The 9,399-nt window shown below is 40.5% G+C and overlaps 1 protein-coding gene across 1 annotated transcript in view; it reads right to left on the bottom strand.

Annotated features, from left to right (window-relative positions):
- Positions 1-511: 511 nt before the first annotated feature.
- Positions 512-9,399, bottom strand: part of LOC136885993 (zinc finger protein 93) — an 85,651-nt gene continuing 76,763 nt past the window's right edge. Inside the window, exon 9 of the mRNA XM_067158703.2 lies at positions 512-1,615. Coding sequence (XP_067014804.2) covers positions 700-1,615 — 916 coding nt within the window. The 3' untranslated portion in view covers positions 512-699. The remainder of the gene's footprint in view (positions 1,616-9,399) is intronic.

Here is a 9,399-nt window from a genome sequence, read left to right as displayed (position 1 = left end):
AGCTTATTTTCTTAATTACTAATTTCCTTAATTCTTATTTTCTTAATTTTAATTGTTATCTCATGTCAAGCAAGGATAAAATGAGTTAAGTGCTGTTCTTGTTGCAGACCAGGGAGTGATGAGTTAACAGGAGGCAGATAAGCTGGGCGCGCCTCTCGGCCAACAGATGAGAGAAACTCACTGTATGTCTTGATGGCCTGTGGTTTGAATCCCGCCCTCCTGATGAAGCTGGGAACCAGAAATGAGCTTGTCAGAGGCTGGGAATTGGAACCGATGAAGAGCAGTGAAGATAGCAATTTGGAATTTCATATTTGTCCTTGCCTTATATTTCTCTCCCACCAGGCTGAGTGGCTCAAACGGTTGAGGAGCTGGCCTCCTGACCCTAACTTGGCAGGTTCAATCCTGGCTCAGTCCGGTGGTATATGAAGGTGCTCAAATACGCCAGCCTCGTGTCGGTAGATTTACTGGCACGTAAAAGAACTACTGTGGGACTAAATTCCAGCACCTCGGTTTCTCCGAAAACTGTAAAAGCAGTTAGTGGGACGTAAAGCAAATAACATTATTATTATTTTTCTTCCCACACTGATCTATCATTTTATCTGTTTATCCTATAGTATGTTCATGTTCTTCTATACATACCTTGAGTTTTCACTCATTCCTTCCTTCCTTCCCATTACTTACAGTAAGAATTAATTTGATTCAGGAAGTGTTATTAGCCAGACACTCTTGCCAGTGCACTAACTTAGTATGCCTTATTAACTGACTTTCTTCCACAAAGCTCTTGTCGCAAATTGTACAACTAAATGGTCTCTCCGAAACATGTGATCTACTGTGCACTTTCAACATACTGCTGGTAGGATACTTCTTGAAGCAGACTTCACACTTGTACGGCCTGGCTTTGCTGTGTTTGTTCTTGGTGTGGGACGTGAGGGCTCCATTGGTGGAAAACTGCAGGTTGCAAATCGAGCAGCTGTACGGCTTCTCTCCCGAGTGCGAACGGAGGTGGATGATGAGGGCGTACTTGGTCATGAAGGCCTTGGAACACGACGAGCAGGCAAAAGGACGTTCCCCGGTGTGCGATCGAATGTGTTTCACGAGCGTCGGCTGGCGTTTGAAGGTCATACCGCACCAATCGCAGCTGTGAGGACGCTCACCCGTGTGTATGCGCGTGTGCAGAGTGAGGGCAGAGTTGTTCCTGAAGCGTTTATCACAGACGAGGCAGTGAAATGGCAGTTCTTCGCTGTGAGTCTTCACGTGTTTATTGAGTCCGTATTTAGATCGGAACGAGCTGCCGCAGATCGTGCACTTGTGAGGTCGTTCTCCTGTGTGCGAGAATGTGTGTTTGTCCAGTGTTGCCTTCATCTTGAAGGAAAGTCCGCACACGGAACAAGAGAACGGCCGTTCCGAAGTGTGAGTCTGAAGATGTGTCCTGAGGGTGCCGCTCATTTTAAAACACTTCCCGCAGACTGTGCACTGAAAGGGTCTGCTGGATTCGTGGACCAGTAAGTGCGACTTGAGTACCGTAGAGGATATGAACTGTCGGTCGCATTTGGGACATGCATACGGGGTTTCTCCAGTGTGTGTCCTCATGTGCAGCTTCAAACTGCGCCTAAACCTGCAACATATAATTATGTACATTACTTTCAATATCTCAATGAATATTCATAATTACAAAGAATGGGTACCTTCCACCTAATCAATACTTTATTATATCTTGTTACAATACAATACCGGTTTCGACCTTCACAGAGGTCATCCTCAGCTGGTCATTAGATCTAAAGTTAACTTAACATATAATTTAAAAACATTACTAAATCTAATGAAGAATGTCACATGTGTGAGTGATGATATTAAAATATACGATGATATTACGTGTCCTCTGGTTTAAAAAACAAGCGTCGATGTTTATGTGGCATGTATTTGCTATTTAAAATTCTGGTGTACTGTTCATGGGTAACACATAATTTGTTAAAATACAATTTCTGCAACTTAAAATGTTCATAGTACTCTTGAGGTACACTTTGGAGTTTAATTAATGTTGATAAATCGTTGCATACATTCACAGATATGTTTGTAGCAAGCATTCTAGAATATTCAATGATGTGAATTGTTCATCTTGTGCATTCATACATTCATTCAACATCTCAACTGTATGAAAGCACAAGATGAACAATTCACATCAATGAATATTCTAGAATGCTTGGTACAAACATATCTGTGAACATATGCAATGCTTTACCAACATTATATGACTCCAAAGTGTACCTCAAGAATACTGTGAACATTTAAGTTATAGAATATTGTATTTTAACGTATTGTGTGTTACTAGCTTTCATCACATCCATTTCTTTGAATATTCTAGAATGCTTGGTACAAACATACCCATGAACGTATGCAACGATTTATCAACATTAATTAAACTCCAAAGTGTACCTCAAGAATACTATGAAATTTTTTAAGTTGTAGAAATTGTATTTTAACAAATTATGTATTACTCACGAGCAGTACACCAGAATTTTAAGTAGCATATACATGTCACATAAACATCGACGCTTGTTTTTTTAAACTAGAGGACACGTAATATCACTGTATATTTTAATATCATCACTCACATCATATGACATTCTTCATTAGATTTAGTAATGTTTTTAAATTATGTGTTAAGTTAACTTTAGATCTAATGACCAGCTGAGGATGACTCTGTGAAGGTCGAAACCGGTACTGTATAGTAACAAGATGTAATAAAGTATTGATTAGGTGGAAGGTACCCATTCTTTGTAATTGTGAATACCAAGTATAAATACGGACATGAAACTGATAGATTATAATCTCAATGAATACTCAAAAGTAAAAGAATATAACCTTGGGTGAGAATTTTATTGAAAGTATTATCATTTATATGAGGGACAGTCAATAAGTATTTGCAATTTTGCTCTAATTGCCTTCAGGTTGGCTCTATGACATTGTGTGCTCACCAGCCACTAGATGGCACCGTTGTATATGTCTGTGGTAGGTTTCAGCATTATCAGATCAGTACAGCTTGCGCTATTGCAATGTAAAGATGGGTGCACCCCTCTCTGTTTGCATCAAGGAAGAACAGCGTTCCGTAACTCGTTTTTTGTGGTCTGAGGATGTACCAGGAGCGGAAATTCATAGAAGACTTTCAGCACAATACGGGGACAATGTTTTACCACAGCGGACTATTCTATTCCATGCTCTAATGTTTGGTCTCTGACTTGAACCCATGTTTCATCTCCAGTGATGATCTCTATCAGAAACGTTTCACCTTCACTAGCATGATGGTCCAGTAGGTGCTGACAGATTCTCACACGACTGTGCTTTTGGTCTTCATTTAGTTGTTTTGGAACTCATCTCAAACAGATTTGTGAAAGTTAAGCCTATTATGCATGATTTTATATGAAGAACCATGGCGCATATGGTTTGCCACGTCATCAACAGTCACTCGTCTGTTATTCAGGATCATATCACGCACTTGTTCAATATTAGCATCAGTTACGGCTACAGATGGACGTCCGGATCTTTCCTTATCCTTCACACTCATGCAACCCCTTTTGAACTGTTCAATCCACTGGTAAACACTTCGCTGTGGCAAAACATTGTCCCCGTATTGTGTTGAAAGTCTTCTATGAATTTCTGCTCATGGTGCACCCTCAGACCAAAAATACCAGATTACGGAACGCTGTTTTCCCTTGGTGCAAACAGAGAGTTGTGCGGCCATCTTTACGTTGCAACAGTGCAAGCTGTACTGATCTGATAACATTGAAATTTACCACAGATGTAGACAACGGTGACATCTGTACTGATCTGATAACGTTGAAATTTACCACAGATGTAGACAACGGTGACATCTAGTGGCTGGCGAGCACATAGAGCCAACCTAAAGACAATTAGAGCAAAATTGAAGATACTTATGGACTTGCCTACATACCTTATGACAATCCTGAAAAAGCACAAGAGCTGATTGGTGGGATAGAAGGCTGATCAAGGATTTATACTTAAATCAGAGAAGAATAGGAAGCAGGATGAGTGAAGAGATTGGATTGGGAAGAGGTGTTTAGACAATGGCTGCTGTTTGTCTCCAGTTCATCTCAACATGTGGGAAGTAAACAGTGGGTTGGTGGTGGCAGATAGTACATCCCAAAACAACGCAAAAAGTCTCTATGATCATATGGCCCACAGTCGACTGTTTATGAGTTATAGACTTTCCAACTTTGTACAGGAAGTATGTGCTATGATTGATTCTTGAGAAAGCTGGATGTCCAGGGAAGTTTTGTTAACTTCCTATCCCAGTTCCACGATGGCATGAAGGTCCGAGTTCAACATGATAGCAGCTTCACAGACCAGTTCTAAGTTATAAGGCGTGATCAAAATGTTTCTAGCAGACATGCAACGTAGCGCGACTCTGATGCGGATACATAAGCATGGACGTATAGGCAAAGGGACTAGTGTGGTAGTCGTGTCGTGCTGAGGTGCGTGCATTAAATGCGGCAACGTGAACTATGGCGATGTTATTGCCAAATGCGACCAAACAGGACCAATGTGCTGTTACTGTTCTTGGCTGCTGAAGGACAAACACCTGTCGACATCCATCAGAGAATGAAGACTGTGTATGGGGCAGCATGTCTGTCGATCACCACTGTGGAATGCTGCATCAAGTTCTGTGCGGGTCGTGTTTCAACACAGGACGCCGGTCGATCTGGGAGGCCAGCCTCATCAATTATGGAGCACAAACAGTGGGCGCTGAGTCCTGACGTCTTCCCATGCAATTATAACACCTTTGGTCCCCTAAAAAATGCCTCGAAGGGTCGATGCTTCCTGTCAGGCGAGGATGTGCAGCGGGCAGTTACGGACACGGTGTTTTATGATACGGGGATTTTCAACCTGGTGCATTGGTGGAATGAGCGCCTCAAAGCTCACGGCCATTTTGCCTGACTGGCATTCTGATTCAGGGCTGTATGGCCATCAAACGGAAACATTCTGATCGCACCTTATACTAGTGGTGTCAAGCAGGGATGAGATGAGATGGTTCTGAATATTAGGTCTGACAAAATCATCTTTGAGATCTCCCCCCTTAAAGCAAAGTATAAAGTCCGCCAAGTATGTATACTCAAGGTTCTCTATGCCGGCGATGTATGCCTCATGGCTGTTAAAATGGAATATTTACAGTAATATCTTGACGAACTAGACATTTCATGTCGTAGTCCGGCTCCATGGCTAAATGGTTGGTGTGCTGGCCTTTGGTCACAGAGGTCCTGGATTTGATTCCCGGCAGAGTTGGGAATTTTAACCATCATTGGTTAATTTCGCTGGCATGGGGTATGGGAGTATGTGTTGTTTTCATCATCTTTTCATCCTCATCTAACGCACAGGTCACCTATGGCCGTCAAATCAAAAGACCCGCACCTGGCGAGCCGAACATGTCCTCGGACACTCACGGCACTAAAAGCCATACGACATTTCATTTTCATGTCGTAAATTTGGCTCAGTGGTCAGTATGCCTAAGATCCAGGTATTGAAACAACCCTGCTAGAGGAACACGACACTCCTCTACAACTAGATGGAAAGCAACTTGAAGAGGTGCCATATTGTTGTTACCTGGAAAGTATAATTCGCAGTGATAACTGGCTCGAAACTAAGATTGCTGCACTCAAAAGGTTACGCTACGAAGGAAAAAGGTAGAGAGGCAAAAAATATATATTTTTACATATGATGAAAGGAGTGACAGTGATGTCCCCATATAAAAAAAGTCTTTAAAAATAACTCTGGAAACAGGCTGTGCAGTCTAATGAAACCATACCATAAGTTGCAATGGGAATTTAACATTGGCGACTTAAGTATAGATTCTTAAATGAAGTTCCTGCATTGTCTTCCTGTATCAAAATATGAAATAACCAGCTTGTGCATTACAGACACAATTACAGACATTTACTGGGCTGGGTATTATTATTATTATTATTTTGCCAGTGGCTTTACTTCACACCGACACAGATAGGTCTTATGGCGACGATGGGATAGGAAAGGCCTTGGAGTTGGAAGGAAGCGGCTGTGGCCTTAATTATGGTACAGCCCCAGCATTTGCCTGGTGTGAAAATGAGAAACCACAGAAAACCATCTTCAGGGCTGCCGACAGTGGGGTTCGAACCCACTATCTTCCGAATGCAAGCTCACAGCTGCGCGCCCTGAACAGCACGGCCAACTCGCCCAGTGGCTGGGTATTTTATAATAGGCAATTTTAACTATGGAGCCTGGTCATAGTGCTGTGATTGTTTTTCTTCATTCATGTGGAGAGTTATATCAGGTTTAAATGATGAAGAAATATCGATTTCTTTTCTGCCAGTGGGTCATACAAAAAAATTTCAGACTGGACTTTTGGTCTCGTGAAAAGGACGTACCTCTTCTCTGACAGATATTGCCTCAGTTATTGAAGATAGTACTCCTCAGTCAAAACTTAACAAAGCTGTGATCATCGGAAAAGAAACTGGTGAGCTGTTAGTAAATACAAGTAGGAATAAACAGTTTCACCTATTCAATACTTTTATTACATAAGAATTACATTAATTCAGTTTGGGACTAGATTCAGTCTCTGAAAATTATCCTCAGCTGAATATTATAATTAGACAAGTCTATAAACATTGCTAAAAATGTGTGTACAAATTAAAATTAACAATGCTAGAATGTATTGTCAGATATTAACATATAAAACATCTTTGGGTTGAAACATTTAAAAAATGACACTCCTGAACATATGGTACAAAATCACATAATAAAAATTAAGCCTAAAACATGTTCATATTATTCAAGTGGAGTGAAAAGTTCATTTCAAATCTAATGAGATGTCAAAAGTTATACTTCTTGAGGTTATCACTTAACAATTTTTTTTTTTTTTTTTTGCTTTACATCGCACCGACACAGATAGATCTTATGGTGACAATGGGATAGGAAAGGCCTAGGAATGGGAAGGAAGTTTTATGCCATTTGCTTTACGTCGCACCGACACAGATAGGTCTCATGGCGATGATGGGACAGGAAAAGGCTAGGAGTGGGAAGGAAGCGGCCGTGGCCTTAATTAAGGTACAGCCCCGGCATTTGCCTGGTGTGAAAATGGGAAACCACGGAAAAGCATCTTCAGGGCTGCCGACAGTGGGGTTCGAACCCACTATCTCCCGGATCCAAGCTCACAGCTGCGCACCCCTAACCACACGGCCAACTTGCTCGGTCACTTAATAATTAACAATACCAAAGAACATCATCAGAAAGATTGACTTGTATAGGAGATTTGATGTGAAGCATTTGAAATGACATTTCTGAACATACGATACAGGTTCACGTAACAAATATTGAATCTTGATGCATGTTCATGTTGTCCAATGGAGTGAAAAGTTTGTCGCAGTTTTATCAAAATAATAAAGGTTGTGCTTCCTGGAGCTTTCAGTTATAAGATTAAAATAACGGCACACACATGGTTCGTCTTAAAAGTGAAAGAGATAAGTTGTGCATGATAAAAAAAATTAATCGCATATATACTCCTATAATGACACAGTGGACAACTGTACTGTGTAGAGCGCAAATGAATATGACCGTTAGTCGTGGTGCTTCCCAAATGCCCCCCGCTAATGACCCCACATGGTTTCTGTTAGTGATTAGTTAGCTTCTGGTTTACCAGAAAGCACCGTTAGCGAGAGGGTTAGGTTATCAAAGCTGATTAGTTTCATGTTCAGTATTGGTGACAGACGACTATAGCACATGTTTTGATTCCACTTAATCAATACGAATTAATTATACAAACTATTGTATTATACAACACTAGTACCTACATCAAAAAATTATCTAACCCTCACAATTCAAACCCAACCCCTCCACACGCCACACATAGCTTCAGGCGCGTTAGATAGCATACAGTAGGACTCCAATGCTGTACTAAGACCCACAAGTACAAGAGATAGCAAGTTAAATGCTTGATCCTTCTCACCATTACACACATTCATTACTAATTTATTTCTCTATATATCCACAGACACCTGCAGTTTCACCGTTACCACTTGACAGACCTTGTGTCGGATCCACATTGCTACATGTTCCCTCTGATCTTCACGATCTAGCATCAGATAGAGATTCCCTTAGCACTCATATTGCACATAATATACAACAAACTAAGACATTATCTACAACAGACTAGCTGAACCTAGGATCACTGGCAACCGGCACATCAAAACCTATTTGTTCTACAAATCACAACATAACAATATGTCATTTACGATCTTATAAGAATGACTTCAAATATTTTAAAATTTAAGTTTGTTTCATGCAAGTTCATTTTATCTTACGCTAGTGTGTAATCATTCTGATTCTCAGATAATATGTTAGGAAGACCTATAAAACAATGTGCTATCTTTAAAATTTTGATCATTAGAAAATGTTTTAGTACGTACACGGCTGGTGTTTTAGCAATTTGAATCTCAGATATGTTTTGGATATGTTACTATGATTACAGTTGGCCAACAGAAATGTTTTAGAATGTATATAACATCATGTTATATGTATTTTTATATTGGATTTAAGTTTATGTTAAATGGCTGATAACAACTCAACTGTCAGGTCGAAACTAGTTCTATGTGTATAATAAAATAGATTGCAAAATAAATTGGTACTGATAGGTGGAACCAAAAGGGGCTTCTGGGACATTTTCAACCTTTGTAAGTGTAATTTGTACTCAGTTGTATTTCTTTTAGTAAATACATTGATCAGTACTGAAAAGGTGGACTCCCATCAATTTTTTAATTATTTTAAGATAATAAAGGCTTTTGGAGATGTAATGATGGGAAAGTGATACGACGGGGAAGGTAGCGGCTGTGGCCTTAATTAACGTACAGCCCCAGCATTTGCCTGGTGTGAAAATGGGAAACTACGGGAAAACCATCTTCAGGGCTGACGGCATTGGGATTCGAATCCACCATCTCCCGAATGCAAGTTCACAGATAGGCAACACTAACCACACGGCCAACTTGCTCAGTTAATACTAGAGTAGAATGCAGCCGGGAAGGCGGTTTGAAGAGGGTTGCGCAATAACATTTGCGCGCTTTGTAGTATGATGTGTTTTCTGCTGAGCCAATAGAATCATTTCAGTAAGAGGTGCCTGTTTGTTCGGGTCACGAGTGAATGTTTCGATCTTTATTTGTAAATTTCATAATCAACAAATTTAGGGAATTATTTGTGTGTGTAAGATGGATCCAGGAATAGCAAAAAGACAAGTATTGCATCGACAGGCGAGGGAAATAGTATTTAGAGTGTATTAGTATTCTGTAAGCATGCAGCAGCAAGTGTTCAGAGGCAGGGAAGGTGAGAAATGCGATGTTACCACGCCTCAAAAGAAGACAGCAC

The sequence above is a fragment of the Anabrus simplex genome, chromosome X (assembly GCF_040414725.1).
Source record: "Anabrus simplex isolate iqAnaSimp1 chromosome X, ASM4041472v1, whole genome shotgun sequence".
Lineage (NCBI taxonomy): Eukaryota > Metazoa > Arthropoda > Insecta > Orthoptera > Tettigoniidae > Anabrus > Anabrus simplex.
The sequence above is the reverse complement of the archived record's forward strand: the minus strand, read 5'-3'. Positions and strand labels throughout refer to the sequence as shown.